The sequence below is a fragment of the Grampus griseus genome (assembly GCF_964374135.1).
Source record: "Grampus griseus genome assembly, chromosome: 4".
Lineage (NCBI taxonomy): Eukaryota > Metazoa > Chordata > Mammalia > Artiodactyla > Delphinidae > Grampus > Grampus griseus.
In genome coordinates this window covers 121,853,238-121,874,767 of record NC_138997.1, presented here as the reverse complement: position 1 = coordinate 121,874,767, position 21,530 = coordinate 121,853,238, and the positions used below count along the sequence as shown (strand labels likewise).

Here is a 21,530-nt window from a genome sequence, read left to right as displayed (position 1 = left end):
ATTCATGTTTTTTACTTTTATATTATTATACAGTCATAATTTTTAATAACATAATAACTATTGAATGTTCATACTATAATTTACTTAATATTTAGATTAGTTTAATTTTTCCTGTTATAAATAATGACATCTTGAAGATATAGATGCATGTTATTGACTAATATTTTGAATTTTCATGGGCAGTGCAGTTATTATTATATAATTGTCAGGTCAAGGGGTATGGCATGCCAGCCAAATAAATATTGTTGTTTAATTAATAAGAATTACTCAAAAATATCATTTCATCTGAGCAAACCTCTGTTAGTCTGAGAACTGTATCCTGTTGTCACAAACTTAGAAAGATTCAAAAATACTATTATTTACTATTTTCATATTTTTCCTTATTAATTAAAACAATTGAGTGACTGATTTTTTTCCATATTTTATTTATTTTGTTTCACAAATACATTCAGTTTTTCTTGCATATACAGAGTATCAGAACTTAATGGTTTTAAAAATGTTCTCAATATTTGTTAAAAGTTCTAAATGTGTTAGAAGGTAGAATAAGCATGTGCTGCATTTACATTTTAGTTTATGGAGGAGTTTCTGAAAGAAAATAGTCTTTTGGAATGAGAAAGGGTGAACTCTGGGTTTCTTCATACAAATGAAATCCTAAAGTAAAGTGACCTCCTGCTGTCTGTTATATAGTTGATATGGACCGATGGTAATCACATTGATGCATTTTGTGGAAACATGGTATAAGTTGAAAGTGATAGCAATATGGGATTAGGGATAATTACTTTTCTACCTAAGACTTGATTAGTCAGCACAATAGAAGTCTTAGAATTACTCATTCAAAATTGCATTGTTTTAATTTATTGAAATGTTTATCTTGTTAAATAAATTTAATAAATAAGTGCATGGTAAAACAATTAGGAAAATTCATGGGGAAACAATTAGGATAATTCATCTTTCAAACATAAAGATCTCTTCATATTCTTAGTACAGAAATAATAAAAACATTCAGTGGTGGAAGTGACTGACATAAAATTTATGAGTAAAAGTTTAATTATATAGACCGAGAACTGAAAGACACTTCAAATATCTTTTAGCCCAGGAATTTCTGGAGATTTGTTTGTATTCTACAGAACAAAAGAAAACAAAATTGAGGGGAGGATGAATGAAGGTAGAGACTGACTTAGTTACCAATTTTTAATTTTGCAGATCTTTCCTATTTCTATTAATACATTTAGGATTTTTTGTAGTGCAGTGTTACAAATAAAGTCAATTGAAACACAAATATATTTATAAACATCTTAAAAATCAGATTTATGTAACCTTATGAAAAGCTAAGAACATTGTCATTAATCTGATTTTGATGGGCTGAAATCCAAGTTTCATCATGGTTTGGAAATGGTGCTTGAGAAATCACTGAACTAATACACACTTTTTATTTTGGAAGAGAGGATACCAAAGAGGCCTAGAGAAGCTAATGAAATCAAATGAGCTTTGATGGCTCTTCAGAGGCTGATATAAGACACACATTCTTACTTTCTGGTCCACTGTGTTATTTCCATGGTCAGGAATTTGAGGTTTATCTCTGTCTGCATTCTCTGTGGTTGGTGGGTTAAATTGTAGACAAAACACAAGAATGGTTGGGAAAAAAGGATTAATTAGCCACTAGTTAAGCAAACATTGTTGGTTAACTAGTGGATTAGTTAACCAACATTGTTAAGATGATCAAAATATGTGATGGAGATTTAGCAGATTTTTTACTGCTCTGAGAACTGAGTTCTCAAGATAGGAGAAAGAACAAATACGTACCCTCTGAAGTCATGCCACTTAATTAGGTTGTTTGTTTTATGTTTTATGGTTCCTTGAAACAAGAGACAAAAGTTCTATGCACACTGTTTATTTTATTGCCACAGATATGGCAAACAAGCCTCTGCAAACCACTTTGAAGAAAGCACAGGGCCCATATGGTTGGATGATGTCAACTGCTCAGGAAAGGAAACCAGTTTCCTTCAGTGTTCTCGGAGACCCTGGGAAAGGCATGACTGCAGCCATCGGGAAGATGTTGCTGTCTCCTGCTACCCTGGCAGGGATGGACACAGACTGTCTCTGGGTGAGGTCCTGCCACAGCTCTTGAGTATCCGTATTTCAGTAGCCACTACACCTCTATCCACTGGTCTGGAATGTGAAGCATTTCTCATCTTTGTCTATTTTTCTTTTTTTTTGTCTGTTTCCCCAAATGCTCTAAGTTTTAGTAATTTGCATTCAGAGAAAAATAGTCTTTTGAGTCTTTCCACCAATGTTATAAATTTCTGCTCCTAATTTTTCTTTACCTGTAAGCCTAAATTTCTCATGTATCTGAAAGATGGATTAAAGAAGTCACGATGTCCATTCCACAACTGATTAGTCACCTATTCTGCTTCTCATTTACCTTGAATTCTAATGAACTATTTGAAACAGGATTAAAAATAAATCAGAACAAAACAATAGGTCTCTTTCCCACCCTCCATGATTCATTTCTTCTTTAGTCCTGAGGCCTTGTCGATCATTGGTTACCAACCAGCCTTTGCTCTGTCCTAACCGAGATCTTTCAAGTTTCTCACTGGGCTCATAGGTGGATTCATTGGAGTAAATAGCCCACCTCTCTTCCTAAGATACCCTGTTACTAAAAATCCATTAGTGTCCTTTATTACTCCCTAGTTCCAAATTTCTTCAGACTTACGGTCGGATAAAAGGTACCTAGCTCATCTAACAGTCTTAAATATTTGTAGATGAAGGTCCTTTTGTGAGCAGAGAGCAAATAACTATATATCCTTGACAGACTTAACATCCAACAAGGAGAGCAGAATAAATACGAATGAAAAATATAGAGGGACATATTTAAAAGATATGCCAGGACTCTACCATAGCTCTATTTGTATCTATACATGTATTTTTTGGTGCATAGATGTTAAAATAACCACAGGTGGTTCTTAAGTTTCACCTCAGGCTTGAATCAGCCCTTTTTGTATCCTCCTGTTTTGAGACTGTGAAGCTGGAATCTTCACCTTATAAAATAATGGAACGTGTTGAATCCCACAGTATTAACTGTTTTGTGTACTTAAGTTTGTCAAGGTACGTGGTTGATTCCTCATTGTACTCTATCCTGTGAGATCATAGTGACTCACTGCACTAATCTAGCATTACACCAGGTAGAAATACAGCCTTTTACCCCATCCCTTATGGGTCATATTTTCAATTTTGTTTCTTTTTGTTTGTTCTCTTCCCTTGCTCCTTTCTTCTTATAAAGGATTTATGATCCTCCCAGGATTATGTGATGAATCACTGCATGTGGTTGGGGGAGATAGAGCCTATTTGCTAGAACTGGATCCTCTTAGCCCCAGAGAGCGGGTATTTGGATCATGGAGTGATATGTTCAGGCACATTCCATCAGTGTTCCAGGTGATGAAACACATACAGTTAGGACATCTAATCCTTTCAGTTCCCCTAAAAATCTTTAATTTTCCGAGGGTGATAATTGTTAATAAAATATGGGATCATTATTATGAATTCTTTGGTCCTAATTTTGGTAATATATCTATTAACCATTCATTTGTTCAAAGGATATTATATCTGAGCCAAATTATCCTTTTGGAATAGAATCAGATTACCATTTATTCATCCAAAGAGATCATTACTTTCCCACTTATCGAAAAGGACTGCATAACAAAAAGAGGAGATCATGGAATAGTGGTATAAACAACAGCATTTTAAAAACAATTGAGATTTTTTTACTTCCTTGGCACTGTGATAAGAGCTGTTAGACTATTACAGTTTTCAACTATTTGAAGGGTAACTTGTGGACCTTAACTTTAAATGTGAATGAAACTTTTCTCAAAATTAGTAGTAGTTCAATAGACACTAGGTGTGTGGTAGATGGAATGCTCAAAAGCAATATTCTAGGTCAGTAAAAGTAATTTTAGTAAGAATGCAGTTAATGCCTATGTGAATTGGGGGAAATTTGTGGGATGGTCAATATGTAGATTTCTCATTTTAATACTGCTTTAATTCTAAAGTTTAGAGTATTAAATCTTAGCAGAGATTTCTTTCACAGTGAGAGTGTCTCTTACTCAAATAAAGTTTGACTTTTAATTTAATTATGCTAGATTTTATCTTTTTTCTAGGAAAAATATTATTTTCTTAAGATAATATATTAAATCAGTGTTACAGGAAAATTGAAATAAAGAAAATTCTACTGTGATCAGAGTTTGAGGTATATAATTAAAGATGCTGTATACCCACAGGACTGTTTAGTTTTCCCAAGCATTTTATATTTATTTAAGATTTTAGAAATAAAGCATGTATATTATTATTGCCATAACAGATAGAACTTAAGTGGTAGGGTGGTATTGATAGAATGGCTTCTGTCATTCAGTTTCCCTTCAGGCATTGAAAATCCAATGATTTTATAAAATGGATGGCTAAAATTAGGTTAAGAATACTGTACTATTATTTTTACAAAGTATGCAACTTAGGCTTTAAAAACACTTTATCATTTTTATTTTTATGGTATGTGAAAAGCTGCCCATAAAACAACTAGGGTGGAATGTGGAGGTCTAATTCCATGTACATATGATTTCTTAATTTTGTACCAAAGATCTAAAAAATGTAAAAATTGAAAAATTTAAGAATTTCATCTGTTTAAATTTTTTCATTGAGAATCACTTTTTGGCCTTGCTCCTCTTGCAGAGAATCCCCAAATTTCAGATACAATAATAAGAAATGTTAAGTTTCAAATACACTGTGTTTTGTGACACACCTAAAACACCAAGATTTTCAGCTAATGTAAGCAGTGCATAGAGTAGGCACTTCACAAACATTTGTTGATTTTGACTTTGCTATGTTGATTCTGCTGTGATGCCTGTTCCACGAAGTATGATCAGGTACAGAAATTAGAGAGCCAGCAACTCTGGGGGCAACAAAGAAGAATCAGACGAATCAAAGTAGGATGTGTCCATCTTGCCAACAGTATTTTCCTTCAGTTAACAAATGTTGTCTAGTGATTACATATGTTGGTTTAAACACATATAGAATGATACTCTGTTCATTAGCTGCTTACTTCACCTCCTTGGTTCTGCTAATTTCACTGTGTTTGATGGTATTCCCTAAATCCTTATCAGTCAATCTTAAGGGCTCGGAAGCTGGAGACACTTCTAGTAACTAGGTAATCTAAAGTATGTATATTACTGTAATCAAGTATCACATACGGGTGGCTTAAACAACAGATATTTATTGTCTCACACTTCTGGAATCCAGAAGTCCAAAACTGAGGTTGTCCACAGAGGTTGGTTCCTTCTGAGGGCAGGGAGGGAAAGATCTGTTCAAGACCTCTCTCCTTGGCTTACAGGTGGCCATTTTATCCTATGTCTCTTCACTCTGTCTTCCTTCTGTATATTTCTGTGCACAAATTGGATTAGAGCCGCCTCTAATGACTTCACAATTCAACCCCTGGCGGTATGCAAGCCATAGTGAGGGCTTTTGATTAAACAAGACCATATTTATTGGTGTTGATAGAGATGTGTGAAAGACTCTATAAACCACTTTATTTGCATAATTTAGATAAATCCCAATTTGCTAGAGGTCAGTTTCTCAACTTTTACATCTTAATAATTTTTATGATTTAAGCCCTTCCTTTGGAATCCATAGTAAATAGGAGGGCTGAGATAGAAATTGTCCTTGTGCTTGCCTTTTTTTTTTCTCTTCCATCATTCAAGTTACTCATGCATGCAAAGGTATATCTGAAAATCCTTCCTAAAAATCCTAGCTTTGGAGTATAAATTTCTAGGTGTGTTCATGGATAAGTGAGTAGGTGTAGAACAAAAACAACTCCAAGTTAATGTCTTTTACTAACTAGAAGTTAGTGGTAATAAAATAATCCATGATTTTACAGTGATATATATTCATTTATTCAAGAAACAGCTATTACATGTACTCTATACACTGTAATGCCAAGCACCGCTCCAAGTGTTGGGAATACAAAGTTAGACAGGATCAGCGCTCCGACTTCAAGGCTACAGAAGATATTGCCAAAGTAGATATAGTTTTTTTAAAAAATTGGTATCTCTCCTCTCTCTCTCTCTCTCTCTCTCTCTCTCTCTCTCTCTCTCTCATTGCCCAGCTGATTTTTAGCTCCTTTTACAAACAAATAGTACTTCATAAAGTCTCTCATGCTTTAGTATCAGTTTGCTTGTTTTGGCTTTTCTAATACTTTTGAATCGTGACTTAGGTTTTCCAATCAGACTGATGGATGGAGAAAATAAGAAAGAAGGACGAGTGGAGGTTTTTATAAATGGCCAGTGGGGAACAATTTGTGATGATGGGTGGACTGATAAGGATGCAACTGTGATCTGTCGACAGCTTGGCTACAAGTAAGGAAAACCTAACTCTATTTGGGATGTTCATCTGATGAAAATTTCTGATTTTTTATCCTTGTTCTTGCCTAAAATTAACTTCTGTGATTCAATTGAAAATACTGGCAGCATGCTTATTTGATTCAGAATTATAAAGAAATACGAATTAGAGTCTCTTTAAATTTTTCTATTTTCTCACAAGAAATATACATTGTTACTTAAGAAACGTAGCTTTTATCTAGTAACAAATAGTCTAATAACTCTTGACTATTCATTCTACTGCTTCTGTCAGCCAAAGGTGTTAACCTTTTCTCTGTGATTTATGTCGTAACACAGTAGCCTTATAAGGGATTCTACTGTTACTGAAATTACAGCTGGTTCTTGTTATTTGCAGTAGTTATATTCTTTAAAGTCACTGTGAACATCAAGTTAGAAAATACTGAGCCATTGCTTCTAGAGCTGAGGTTGAACCAAGCCATGTTCTGCCTTCTTGTTTTAGCTCTCGTGCTTGCAAACAACTGCCCTTTTTGCAGTCTTCTAGTGCTTTTTTTTTTTTTTTCCATTTCTGTACCTTTTTGTTGATGATTTCCCTGTTTAAAATGGTCCCCAAGAATTTTGCTGAAGTGCTGTCTAACATTCTTGAATGAAGGAATGCTGTGATATGCCTTACAGAGAATGTAAGTGTGTTAAATGGGCTTCATTCAGGCATGAGTTATAGCACGAAAAATGTGGCACTAAATGAGGTGAGAAAGGACACTTATTTCCAGTTTGAGAGCTGAACTAGAAAGGCAGTTTATCTCCTTGTGAGACCTCAGCTGGGCAACTCAAATTTTTTAGACTTTATGCATGTCTGCAAATGACTGTGAAAGGGCTGATTGATTTTGGAGTTGCAAATATATGGAACACGTTACAGTTTAGAGGCTCATGAAATTTAAGCTAATGTACATAATTTGCCTTGCTTATATTGGATTACTAATAGTGGTTTGGATTTTAAAATATATCCTTAATTACACATCTATGTGTATCCTAAATATTGATAAATTTAACTGGTTATTCCTATGCAGAATACATTTTTATTTTTAAAATTATTTCTATTTTGATAAAAGTTCAAGTGTTTTTTTTTTTTTCCCTGAAGTTTTAAGTCAGAGTTTGTTTTTGGTTACTCAGATACTACTTTAATTTACGGTTCAGTTTTGGACCTAGTTGCAATTCCAGTTGTCCTATGGTTAGTGGGTCCATTATTTGTAATATAGATTTTCAGTATTCAAAATTGGTGGTATGTGACATATTTTCAGCTTTCAAAATATGGGGTAATAGAGGAAGGGAGGAAGCATCTACATTAGATGCCTAGATGAATTCAGTCAACAATTTAAGTTTCCTTTGCTCACTACATTTCTAACATTTCGTTCTCCATTTGAAAAAAAAATGTATATATATATATACACACATATATACATTATTGTTCTTACATTACATGCCCAGTGAATTTCCTTACCTAAAATCAGCCATTAAAGTATATACTGCTTGAGACTGGTTTTTTGGCTTACTTTTATTTTTTTGGTAGAGGTGATCCAAGAAACCTAGTGTTACCTTTGGAAATATGAAGGAAAATATGAAAGAAAAGGTCAAATTTGATCCTTGAATTGTGTGTCTAAGTCATGTTTAAGGAGAAAAAAATTTGTAAGAATATTCATCAATGCATTTTCACTTTGATTTCTTTCTAAATTTTTCATTGCTTTTTACTTATCATTTAGTCCATTTTACATTCAACTCAAATGGTGAATTTAGGTAAGAACAATCTAGATTAAGTGAACAAAGTTTGTAGCAATTTTCAATACTATTTCTGTAACAATTATCAAGAAAAGCATTAAAGGAAGATCATACTTCATAACTGTTTTTAAAATAAAACCTCTTAACACATAATTCAGTAATTTAATGTAACTGTGACAAATTGGATAGACATCTAATGCACAAGCTACAATTTGCCATCAAATAGTATTTAAAAGAAAATCGTTTCGATATTTGATCAATCTAAATACACTTGAACATTTTATAATTTTCCACCAAGGAGAGATGGAATTTCATATAAGAACATATATATAATTGTAAATAGATATGTGATTAGAACAGGGTTTTTTTTCCCCATGTTACTTCGAATTAATAAAAGTCTTTAATAAAGCAATTTATTTGTAGAAATCAACCCAGAAAACTTTGAAACTGTCAAAAGGCTTGAGTCTTATTAATAAGAATTCCAGAGAACTGTCCCCCAGCCAGCTATATCACACTTGAGGATTAGTCCTTGGAAACACTGAGAATCAAAGTCGCATTAGAAAGCTTTTTCATAATGGGAGAAACAGAAATGAAGTAATAAAAACCAGGAACATGAATGGTAACTAACATAGATATGCTTAGAGTGAACAGAAAGTAAAAGGCACTCTTTAATGATGTATTACATAATGTCTGACAAAGTCTAGCATATGAGCACATTGTTTTTAGAGGGTTGAGAGAGAATGTGTTGCTATCAGTTAGCCTCGTTAAGAAAGACTAAATAGCCATGATGGAAATTCCATTCTATCTGAACTTTGTGTGAATCCATTAGCATGTATTTCAATATGACATTGTTTTTGAACTGTGTATTTATTAGAGTAGTATCCCTTAAAAGAATTTAAAAAATGATGTACCCCTATTGTCTTAGTAGAGACCTAAAGTTAAGTATATCTAATTTTTATCTTACATTTAAATAGCTGCAAAGGATTTAATTTCTGGCATATTTGTATATGACATTTAAAAATAGAACAGTTACTTCACTCTTAATTATATCCAATAAAATATAAATATAGTGCTCTGATACTCTGTCATTCATTTAAAAAATACATGAGCAAGCTCTTTTTTGACCTTCACAAATTTTACATAGTTCCTTTTTCTCCTTGAAATTGTGGTTTAAATTTTCTTTCCCCACAGAATCCTAATGTCCTGTTTTTAAAAATGTGTGTGTATGTGTGTGTGTGTGTACACACATGGAGAGAGCGAGAAAGAGAGAAATTAAATTCTTCTAACAAGTTCCTCTCAGAATTTTATGATTTCTAGTACACAACTAATTAAAAACAACAACAAAAAATAAAATTTGATAAATAAGTATTAAACATAGGAAAGAAAAGTTGACCAAAGCTTCCATTTCCTAGACTGAGGGGTTGGGTTTTTGGTCCTTGGATAAAATTTATTTTGAATTGTTCTTTTGGCCACTTTAGAGTCTTTTAAATCTTGGAGCAACGCACTGTGATTGGATTTGGGATGAGTGAAAGATATACCTCTGTTTTGCGCAGTGGGAAAAGGGAAATTTTGAAAGAGAAGTTGACCGTGACTTTAGCAAGACCAAGTTTAGGAGAGAATACACGTGGGTTTTGATGATCTGCATATCAGTTCCCATAAAGTCCTTATATCCCTTGGAAAGTCATCACCTACTCCCAGGAGCACTTGATACTCAGTTTAAAGACTAATGTACTAGAGCCTATTGTCTCATTGGAATTCTTAGCTATGAATTACTGCATGCTTGTAGTCCAGTGAGAAGTCTCTGTAGGTGACACAGTCCTTAATTATTTTTTAAAAAGTCAAAAAAAATTTATTAGATTTCACTATATCATTGAAAATGTCTTTAATTATGTACTTTCATTAGTTAAAATGTTCTCTAATTCTACTTGTTGATATATCTAAAATGGTGCATTCTCTTTAGTTTGTGCATTGATTGGTAAATTACTAAGGAATCATCCTTTTGTTTTATTTAATGAGTCTAATTTTATTTTCTACATGTTTACTTCCATCTGTCATCTACTTTTATGCTATTTATCATGCTTTATTTTGTGTTCTTTGTGTAATCTTCGGTTTTCTGATTTGCAAACAATCCAATTTTCTTTCTTTCCTTTCTCTAGTTGTCTGGAATTTCAGCATTCTTGTTGTTTTACTAGAAATTTGAAAAAAATTTTAGCAAACATACTGGCATATTTTCTTACCAATTTCAAAAATTATTTGTAACTTCCCCTTCCTGAAATACATCAAGAGATTTAGCATACTGTTATTTACCTTCTATCTCTACTCATCCTCACACCCAAAACTGATGGGAATCATCTGGGATATTAGTTTCAGGATGCTATTAGTTTTTAACTTTCTTCAAAGTATACCTATTTGAATTTTAAGTTGCTCTACATTACGCATGCACATATCAGCAATTATTTCCATTTTTTAAAAAGATTAATAAAATAATTCCTGACAATTCTGATTAAGAAGGAGAGAATACAAGTAAACATTAGAGAAAAGGAATATAAGCACAGATACACAGAGGGTTAAAAATTGTAAAATACTATGAACTACTTTTAGCTAATGAATTTGCAAATCTAGATGAAATGAACAATTATCTAGGAAACTGTACATTTTCAACAAAAATATAATTATCAAAATTGATACAAAAGTTTTTTTTTCACCAACACTCTTTATTGTCCACCTCTTTGACAATGGCTATCCTAGGAGGCATGAGTGGTGTCTCACTGTGGTTTTGATTTGCATTTCCCTGATAATCAGTGATGCTGAGCATCTTGTCATGTGCTTGTTGGACATGAGTATATCTTCTTTGAAGAAATGTCGATTCAGATTCAAAAAAGAGTAACTTTAGAGTTACCTGTTTGATCTTCCATGACTGTAAGCATTTTTAATGGGTTAAATCTTATTTTTATTTGCAATTTATGTCAGAGTAGCAGTTACCAATACAGAAGAAATGATGGGGTATATTTTTGAAATGAGCGTACTGCCAACTGCAAGCATGTGAGGCCAGGTATCATTGATGAAAGAGGATTATTCAAGCAAATTCCTCAGATAATTCATATCAGTAAACTACTTTGCCTGAGTTCCTTGCATAACTATAAGGAAAGTATAATAACCTTATCTTAATTAAGTAGAATATTTTAATGTTAGAAATCTGGTTCATATTGTCATTTTTAATAAGATAGTTTCTTTTGATTTAAAACCTGTCTTTTGCCTGTTTTTCTATTAGGTTGTTGGTTTTTTATTCTATAAATGAAATTTGAGAGTTATTTGTATATTGTATGCTATGTCCCTCTATCAGAGAATGCATCCACCAACGTATATATATATATGTATCCGTCAACTTTAAAACTTATCTTTTCACTTTCCTGTGGGTGTTTTTTAGTAAAGTGGCATTCTTAATTTAATTTTTGTTGAATTTATCAATCTTTTAATTTAAGGTATACATCTGTATCTTGTTTAATAAGTCTTTCCCTAACTTGAGGTTATAAGGATAATTTTCCTATAATTCAAACTTTAAAACTTTTCCGTTCTTATGTCACTAATTTAGCAGGAGCTGAGTTTTGAATATGGTGTTAGTTTGAAATATTTCACTAAAAAGATTTTGTATTTGGATATTTAAAAAGAAGTAATATATTATTTAAAAAAACAGAAACCAAAGAAAAGTGATATACCAAATTAAGTCTGCCTTCTATTCATGATTCCTGGTGTTCTCTTTCTCAGTTAAAAATTGTGCTTTTGTACTTCTAAAGTAGGCTTTAAAAATTCTTAGCTCCCTAGGTAATTATTTAATTCTCGTAATTTTCTTGGAAATACTGTACCCATTTCTTTTTTATTAATTTTTATTTATTTTTGGCTGCGTTGGGTCTTCATTGCTGCGTGCGGGCTTTCTCTAGTTGCAGTGAGCGGGGTCTACTCTTCGTTGCGGTGCGCGGGCTTCTCGTTGCGGTGGCTTCTCTTGTGGAGCATAGGCTGTAGGTGTGCAGGCTTCAGTAGTTGTGGCACGCAGGCTCAGGAGTTGTGGCTTGCAGGCTCTAGAGCACAGGCTCAGTAATTGTGGCACACAGGCTTAGTTGCTCTGCGGCATGTGGGATCTTCCCAGACCAGGGCTCAAACCTGTGTCTCCTGCATTGGCAGGCGGATTCTTAAGCACTGCACCACCAGGGAAGTCTTACTATACCAACTTTAAGAGAGTATTATGCTCTGGAAGGGAGTAGAAAATTTTGAGGTGATTTTTTTTCCTGATTAAACTAGAGTTTAAGACTACCATAAATTTTTGACATGCCATTAAATGTGACTTTCTTAGTAGGAGCTAAGATGTAATCAAGAAGTTCTGAGATATGAAAACAAAGAATGTATAGTTATTACACGCTCAAGCTTTTTTTTTTTTTTTGACAGAGTCATGAAATAAGTGTTTTAATGTATGAGTTAAGAAATATAATTGAATGAGGGTATATGTTGTGATTTATTCAATTGTATGTTTGACTGATTCTCCACATCCTCAAGAATGCTCTGTTTCCAGGGGTCCTGCCAGAGCAAGAACCATGGCTTATTTTGGGGAAGGAAAAGGACCCATCCACGTGGATAATGTGAAGTGCACAGGAAATGAGAGGTCCCTGGCTGACTGTATCAAACAAGATATTGGAAGACACAACTGCCGCCATGGTGAAGATGCAGGAGTTATTTGTGATTATTTTGAGAAGAAAGCATCAGGTAACAGTAATAAAGGTACGTAACCTTCTGGGGCCTATACAAGTCAAAGAATACAAAGCCACACTTCATTATTCTGAGCAGTACTTTGATAATGAAACTCCCCTCCATAAGAATATACTCAATCCCTTGTTCCTTCTGCTTGTATTTAGAGGCAGTGGTTCTTGACAAACTTTACTGGATGGGACTCACAAGGGAGAGCAGGGTTCAGGGGCAGGAGTGGATTTACAGGATTTTGTAATCTCTGAGATTGTCCCGTTTTGACATTCTTAGCCATTTCTAACCGTTCCTTCTCTGGATGTAATAAAACTATCAAACCTGCTGGTATTCTTGAAGATTCAGAATTTATATTTGCTTCATAAAAAGAAGAAATGAAAATTTAAAGATGAATCAGAGAAGGGCACTTCTTCCACTCTTATTAATATCTTAAACAGCAAGGATAATTTTTAAAATTAATTGCAAAAAGAAAATTATCTTTTGTAGATTCTACTCTTTGAAATTTAAAAATGTAAGGGGGGACTTCCCTCATGGCGCTGTGGATGGGACTCCGTGCTCCCAATGTGGGGGGCCCGGGTTCGATCCCTGGTCAGTGAACTAGATTCCACATGCATGCTGCAACTAAGAGTTCGCATGCCGCAAATAAGGAGCCCGCGAACTGCAGCTGAGGAGCCTGCCTGCTGCAATTAGGGAGCCCGTGAGCTGCAACTAAGGAGACCGCCTGCCACAGCTAAGACACAGCACAACCAAATAAATAAATAAAATTTAAATAAAAATAAAAATGTAAGGAAAATAGAAGTAATCTTCTAGTATAATACAGTAATGGATGTGTCATACATATATAAATAGAAGAGTTCTTAAAAGCTCTGAGTTTAATTTTTATGAAACAAATACAACTTTAAATGAATAAGGGGGAAAACTAGCTCTTTTGGAGAAAACTATGGTTATGTTTTATGAAAAGAACAGTCATTTATTTATGTGGATTAAGAATCCATGGTTTGATACTTAAGATTTTCTTAAAATCAAGTGCATCTAGGGCTTCCCTGGTGGCACAGTGGTTGAGAATCTGCCTGCTAATGCAGGGGACACGGGTTCGAGCCCTGGTCTGGGAAGATCCCACATGCTGTGGAGCACCTGGGCCCGTGAGCCACAATTACTGAGCCTGCGTGTCTGGAGCCTGTGCTCCGCAACAAGAGAGGCCGCGATAGTGAGAGGCCCGCGCACCACGATGAAGAGTGGCCCCCGCTTGCCACAACTAGAGAAAGCCCTCGCACAGAAACGAAGACCCAACACAGCCATACATAAATAAATTAATTAATTAAAAAAAAAAATCAAGTGCACCTGTATCTGAGCATTCTCTTTTTCTAACATCTTTTAATAACCATTAAAGACAATGCAATAAATAAATTGGATGTTGTTAATATGATTCTTCACTATCTGAGGGTCTTTTGAGTCTGGAGAAGAATATTTATAACCCTTTGTGCTTTGTTTTATATATATATAATATATATACACACATATATATTACATGACATAAATATGATTTGGTAAGCCAATTTTTCCTAAGTATTGACTATAATTTAATGTATTAAATTCCCTCCAATAATTTAAACTACAGTTACAAAGTGAACATAATTAATTCTTTGGATTATGGAAAATTTCTTAAGCAGCAGAAAAGCATAAAAATTCAGTAATTGTAAAATGTTCTACCATATTTCTATGTAAACCTATTTTAAAATATGAAATACCATATTTATTTCTTCATTATTAATACATTTGTTTTAATGCCTTCCAAAGGTGCAGCACTGCTTATTTTGATACCTTTCCATGGTCTTAATGCTACCATATCTGAAATTAAAAAATTTCATCTTAGGGCTTCCCTGGTGGCACAGTGGTTGAGAGTCCGCCTGCTGATGCAGGGGACACGGGTTCGTGCCCCGGTCCAGGAAGATCCCACATGCCGCGGAGCGGCTGGGTCTGTGAGCCATGGCCGCTGAGCCTGCGCGTCCAGAGCCTGTGCTCCACAGCGGGAGAGGCCACAACAGTGAGAGGCCCCCGTAACGCAAAAAAAAAAAAAAAAAAAAATTTCATCTTAGACCAGCTGGATTACTGAATCTGGTTTATTATTAACCTGTTGACTTTGTGTGGAGGCTCAAGACCCAATAATTTCTATAAGGTGATTCAAACCCAAGCCAGTGGTTATTGGTCATCTGATGGGATCCTTTTATAAATGAATTTCATTTTACTTTATAATTTTTTTATAATAATGGGTTTTATGGCTTTAAATAGATTTTGCTTTCTTGCAATCTTCTTCTTTACTCCAGAATGATGTAAACTTCCAGTTCTGCTTGCTCAGTGTTACATCATTCCTTGTCATGGCATTATATACATTGACCTGACTTGGAACATTACTGGAAACTTCTGTTTTTCTGGTTCTTATAATTTGCAGTGTCATGTAGAGACTCGTAACCTAAGAGATGAGGATTAAGGTTTGACAGCACGTCTCTGAGATCCTTTGACAAATTAATGATCTTGGTACACATTGTTGAACCTCTCTCTCCATGAAGAAATAACTAGTGCTGATTCCATATTGGGCTCCCTTCTACCTGGTTATTATGGGAGAACATTAGTGCTGACTAGACTTTCATGGTCTTGGCACAATTCCTACCCTTCTCTTCTTAAACAGATAGAAAAACGGTATATATCTATACTCTATACACGTGTACTTAACCAAAGAAACAGCGTATCCCCATATAGATTCTCCTACTTTCTAAAATTATTTTTAAAGCTAGTCATAGTTTATTTACTCTTCTTTTATACACCACCTTTTCATATACTTTTAGTTTAACTCTTCTTTTTTTATGCTTTTGACAGAATTCTGTTATCTTGAGAAGTTTGACTATATATATCCTTAAATACAATTTGCCACTTAAATTGGCTTAGTAAATCCTTTCCATATATTAACATGCTATATGAGTAAATGTAAATTTATGTCAGAATTTCATCCTGGGAATGTGCTTTGCTCATATGAGTTACATTTGTGTATGTGGCTTGGAAGAGCATTGTCTGTGAAAATCAAATAATTCAGAGCATTGTTGCCTTTTGTAGTTTTCTTGTTTAATATTTCTGAACTCCCGAACAATCTCTATAATCAGCAGAGGAAGAGATGTGGGTACCACAAGGATGATGTACTAGACAGGGCCAAATCATTCAGCAGCCTGTGAAACCTCTACAGAGCTGATTGTAGGAAACCTCATAAAATTCCTTGTCTACTTGTGAAATTATTGTTGCCTTGGTTAAATGAGAAAACAACTTTTAATTTTTATTATAAGGTAGGACTTCCCTGGTGGCACAGTGGTTAAGAATCCACCTGCCAATGCAGGGGACACAGGTTCGATCCCTGGTCTGGGAAGATCCCACATGCTGCGGAGCAACTAAGCCCATGTGCCACAACTACTGAGCCCACGAGCCACAACTACTGAAGCCCACGTGCCTAGAGCCCATGCGCCGCAGCAAGAGAAGCCACCGCAATGAGAAGCCTGCACACTGCAACGATAGCCCTTGCTCGCCGCAACTACAGAAAGCCCATGTGCAGCAGTGAAGACCCAATGCAGCCAAAAATAAATAATATATATAAATAAAATAAATTTTTTAAAAAGTTTAATTTTTATTGTAAGAAAAATAGCCTATAATTTGAAGAGAAAAAGCACTTTAAAATAGAGGAAGCATCAGGGGAATGTGTCACTAAGCATCAGGAATGTGTCACTTGTGTCTTTACCCCACTATCAGCAATATGATAGTTTAATTAAAAACCTCTTTCTGCTTCAGAGTCTCTCTTATCTGTTTGTGGTTTGAGATTACTGCACCGTCGGCAGAAGCGGATCATTGGTGGGAAAAATTCTTTAAGGTAAAACGTTCTTCAAATACAGATTACACTGATAATTTCACTGTCCTTTGACTTATATTTACTTTATATAGACCATGTTCTTCAAATCACTATCCCCTGATTTATGAGATAGATGGGTTGCTGAAAAGTTATGTGGCAGAAACAAACTAATTTAACAGGAAATCTGAAAAAAATGTATAACTACAAATTCGTTTAATTTAGAATATATTTGTTTTGGACTTGACTCATTTTAATATAATTTTTTTATTTGTTGAATTTACTAGTGAAAAACCAGTGCTTTGCTTATTAAATACTTCTTCCAGGGAACTCCCTGGCGGTCCAGTGGTTAGGACTCGGTGCTTTCTCTGCCGTGGCCTGGGTTCAATCCCTGGTCGGGGAACTAAGATCCCACAAGCCAAAACAAAAAAAAAACTTATTCAGGCTGCTTAGGTGAGGGAGAAAATATGCTTCAAATCATGAAATATAAAGAAGACACAGATTGTTTCCAAAAACGTCAGAATTTGGTGGGATGCATACACATGCTATAGGCAAGTCTTCAGGGTGGTCTGCTCAAAGTTGTAGGAATATTCATTCTCAAAGGAGGAAGGGAGTCTACATCCTAGAGTCCCCTTTTTACTTCTTTCCTCCCACCTGCAAGCCTTCTAAGTCCTTGTTTTGCTGGATGACTGTCCTTGCTTTTCGGCCTTTTATGGGTATTGATGAGTGGCTTACTTTCTTCTTAGGGGTGGTTGGCCTTGGCAAGTGTCCCTCCGGCTCAAGTCATCCCATGGAGATGGCAGACTCCTTTGTGGGGCCACACTCCTGAGTAGCTGCTGGGTCCTTACAGCAGCACACTGCTTCAAGAGGTATGTGTCCACCTTTCCAAACAACTCGGTTTGGCTCTTATTTGCCAGTTCTTCCAATCCCTTCCTGCTCTACAGCGTGATAGAAACTTGGGGTGTCAGAGCCAGGCTGTAGGCCTTCCTTGTCTCTACCAGCGGCACTGTGGAAGTGAGGGGGTAACATCAGGAGCGAACAGAGCTCTCAGGAAGCTACTTGCTACCTGGTGTTAAAGCAAACTCTAGAGTTAAGGAGAAGACAAGATCGGTTTTTGAAGGGGAGGCAGCTGTGTTTGTGCTTCCCCCAAGAACATATCTGAGGATGAAATCATATCCCCATATCGCTAGAAGAGACCTCAGATTATTTGATTATGAATGGTAAGGAATAGGGAGTCCAGGTTTAGTGTTTTGATTTGAATTTTAGAACTTTGGGTCTTCTTGGTGTTCTGTGTCTTTTAGATTTCTCTATTTGTACCTGTCAGGTTGCATCCTGATTATTTCCGTTTGTCCCAGGCATTTTATCAGCCCAATCTGAAGTTTTCCCAGTTCAGAGGGGAAGATATGCAGAGAGATACAGTGTGCCAGAGTCACACTGCTTATGGTGACAGCACCTGCACTAGAACCTAGTGGTCCTTTCTCCTTGTCCTGTGCTCTTTTGTGGGCTCTGGCTAATGGCCATTTCCTCAGCATAAATTTTAGTATTTAAAAATGTATACCATTGCTTAGCAAATATTGATAGTTATTGAATCAAGGTGATGAGTACAAGGGGTTTCACTATTCTGTGTACTTAAAAATACTCGTAAAATGTTTTAAGTAAAACATGTACCATAGTGTTGAAAAATTGTTACAACCAAAAATTTGTTTTGTATTTTATCATATGTGAAAATATATGGCTTCATTGTGTATTTACAATCCATCCATGTAGATTTTAACTGCCATATGAGTGTTAACTCCTATTGTAAGACGAAACCAACCTCAGTTTATTTATTCTCCTACTGGTGGAAGGTTAGGTGGTTTCCATTCTTTCATTATTAAAAAACAATGTTGCATTAGATATCCATTATGTGTCTCATTGGTACAGACATGTGGGAGCATTGTGCTGGGTCCTGGAGTATGGGTGCCATTCAATTTTACTAGACACTACCAACTTATGTTCTAAAGTAACTGTATCAGTTTATATCAGAGCAATGTGTAAGTTCCTGTTTCCTCACATCCCTACCCCAACTTGATACCATCAACATTTTCAATTTTTGCCAGTCTTAGAGTTTTCAGATTTCTTCTTAATTCTATTTTCCTGATTAGTGTCTTCCTCTTTCATGAATTATTTGTTCACATCCTTTGCTTATTTTTCTATTCGATTGTCTTTTGTAATTTAAACATATTTTGGGATATATTCTTTGTACAGAATCTTTGTTATTATGTGTTACAAATAACTTTTCTCAATCTGGGGCATGTCCTTTCACTAGTTTAAGGTTTCTTTCTTATGAAGATGTTTTAATATATTTAAATGTGTCAATTTTTAAAGTCTTATAAAAGCTTTGTATATCTTATTTTAAAAATTCTTCTTTAGCCCCATATGAAGATGGTAGTTTTTTACAAAAAAAAATTTACAATTTTGCTTTTCCTATTTAGATTTTTAATCTGTTTACAGTTTTTTTGTGTGTGTGTGTGTGGTATACGGTATAAGGAAGGGACCTAATTTTATATTTTTCTTTATGGATAGTTAGTTTTCCCAGTACCTTTTAAAACTAAACATTCCATTCTTTACCAGCTGGTTTATGTCAACTGTGTTGTTTGCCAAGTTCTCATGTATCTTTGTTTCTAGAATCTCTATTCACTTCCTCTTATCTATTTTGATAAATATTATAGAGTAATATTCCATGTTCAAGGTGCTGCAGAAGACACAAATCTGTATTTTACATAGCCTTTGTCATTTCTGCGGTAATAATTGAGTTTGAGAGTTCACCTGTATACCAGTGGGTTTAATATAGTCCTGTGTTACATGAATGGCACAGACAATAAAGATTCATTTATTAACTTAACAAAAAGTTATTGAGCCTGTAATGTTCCCAGGAATGTGCCATGCACTAGAAATATCTTGGAGAATAAGACGGATAGGACCCTTGGTACCATGAGTTTTTAATGCAGCTACAGGAACCCAGAGGAGGGAGACATATGGGATCAAAAAAAAGTTTAGAGCACCATTTTTAAAGTGTGGTCTTTTCACCGCAATATTAGGTATTGGGTTGGCCAAAAAGTTCGTTCGGGTGTTTCTGTAAGATGTTACAGGAAACCCCGAATGAACCTTTTGGCCAACCCAATACATTCAGCTTATTAAAAATCCAGATTTCTGGGCCCCTATCCCAGATCTACTGAATCTTTGGAGCTAAGACCCAGGAGTTTACATTTTTATCAAGCATCTTTGATGATTCTCATGAACGTTAAAGGTTAAGACCCTCTTGCTCCTGGATAGAATAGAATGTGGTCTGGACTTTTGAAGAATGATGATGAGGAAGGATATAATGGAGTTAACAGGATACTTATCCTTGCCCTATTCAACATATTAATCACTAAACTGAAACGGGACACTGATGATAAATTAATCATATTTTTGATGCCAGGAGATTGGGAGGGACACGTAATATCTTAGAAGATTGGATCCATGGTGGCAAAGAATATTGGTAGGCTGATTCTAATAAAAAAGTAATGTGGAGGGCTTTCCTGGTGGCACAGTGGTTGAGAGTCCTCCTGCCGATGCAGGGGACACGGGTTCGTGCCCCGGTCCGGGAAGATCCCACATGCCGCGGAGCGGCTGGGCCCGTGAGCCATGGCCGCTGAGCCTGCGCGTCCGGAGCCTGTGCTCCGCAACGGGAGAGGCCACAGCAGTAAGAGGCCTGCGTACCGCAAAAAAAAAAAAAAAAAAAAAAAAAAAACTAATGTGGAATAAAGAGGAAGTAAAATGCTGCTTTTAGTTCAGGAAACCTGGCTTGAATGCAGCACACGTGAAAAAGACCTTATGGGTTTTAGCATCCTGCAACCTTAATAGAGTCAGTGATGCCATGTGGTTGCCCACAAAGTTAATCGGCCTTGGGCAGCCCTGACAGAACAGCGCCAACACAACAAGACGCTTACTCTTCTGTGCTCAAGCTGTTGTAGGGAGCAAAAGCACTGTCGCTATCAAACAGAGAGAACTGTGCTCAGTTCCGAGTGCCATCCTCTGACAAAGTGACATGGTGCACTAAGGAAGGCAAGCAGAAAGGCGAGAGTGTGTGGAATCAGATTAAATTCATTACCTGTTACTTCAAATACCACAAATGCTAATGAAAGGTAATTTTCGTTTTAACATAGGAAAGAGGTCTGTTGTTTCCTTTTTATTTCTTTAACACAAGACAAAGCTGGGATGGGCTGTATGTGGGAGGAGGAGTGAGTTCTGTTATGAAGTCTGTTCAAGCAAAGAGGCTGGATTCGTGTATTGGTAGAGGCTGGAGGTAGATAACATTTCGTGTTGAGAGCACAGTGGTGAGAAAGAAAGCATACAGCATATTTGAAGGATGCCAGTTATTAGTTAGGATCGTGGATCTGGAATTTATATAGCGGACTTACAGTAAAGAAGCAGGAAAGGTCTGGAATGCCAGGGTGCTGAATCTGTTTCATTCACTAGGCAGTGGGAAACCACGAAAGGTTTTTGAGCCTTGAAATATGATCAAAGAGGAGTTTTAGGAGATGTATGGGATAGATCTGGGGGCAGGGGGGAAAGCAAAGTTATTAATCTAGGGGTCTGTGAACAGGTTTCAAATTATATGAGAAATATTTGCATACATGCTTCTGTGCCTTTTCCTGGAGTGACTCAAATTGGTCCATGTTACCAAGTGATTAAACCCACTGTGGTAGGAACTGGAGGGAGAC

General features: G+C 35.6%; 1 protein-coding gene across 2 annotated transcripts in view; it reads left to right on the top strand.

Annotated features, from left to right (window-relative positions):
- PRSS12 (serine protease 12) overlaps nucleotides 1-21,530 on the top strand; it is a 64,907-nt gene that overhangs the window by 32,023 nt on the left and 11,354 nt on the right. For both annotated transcript variants that reach the window (XM_082652738.1, XM_082652737.1), the window contains 5 exons: nucleotides 1,908-2,104; nucleotides 6,257-6,398; nucleotides 12,715-12,920; nucleotides 16,728-16,806; nucleotides 17,529-17,651. In XM_082652738.1, coding sequence (XP_082508864.1) covers nucleotides 1,908-2,104; nucleotides 6,257-6,398; nucleotides 12,715-12,920; nucleotides 16,728-16,806; nucleotides 17,529-17,651 — 747 coding nt within the window. The remainder of the gene's footprint in view (nucleotides 1-1,907; nucleotides 2,105-6,256; nucleotides 6,399-12,714; nucleotides 12,921-16,727; nucleotides 16,807-17,528; nucleotides 17,652-21,530) is intronic.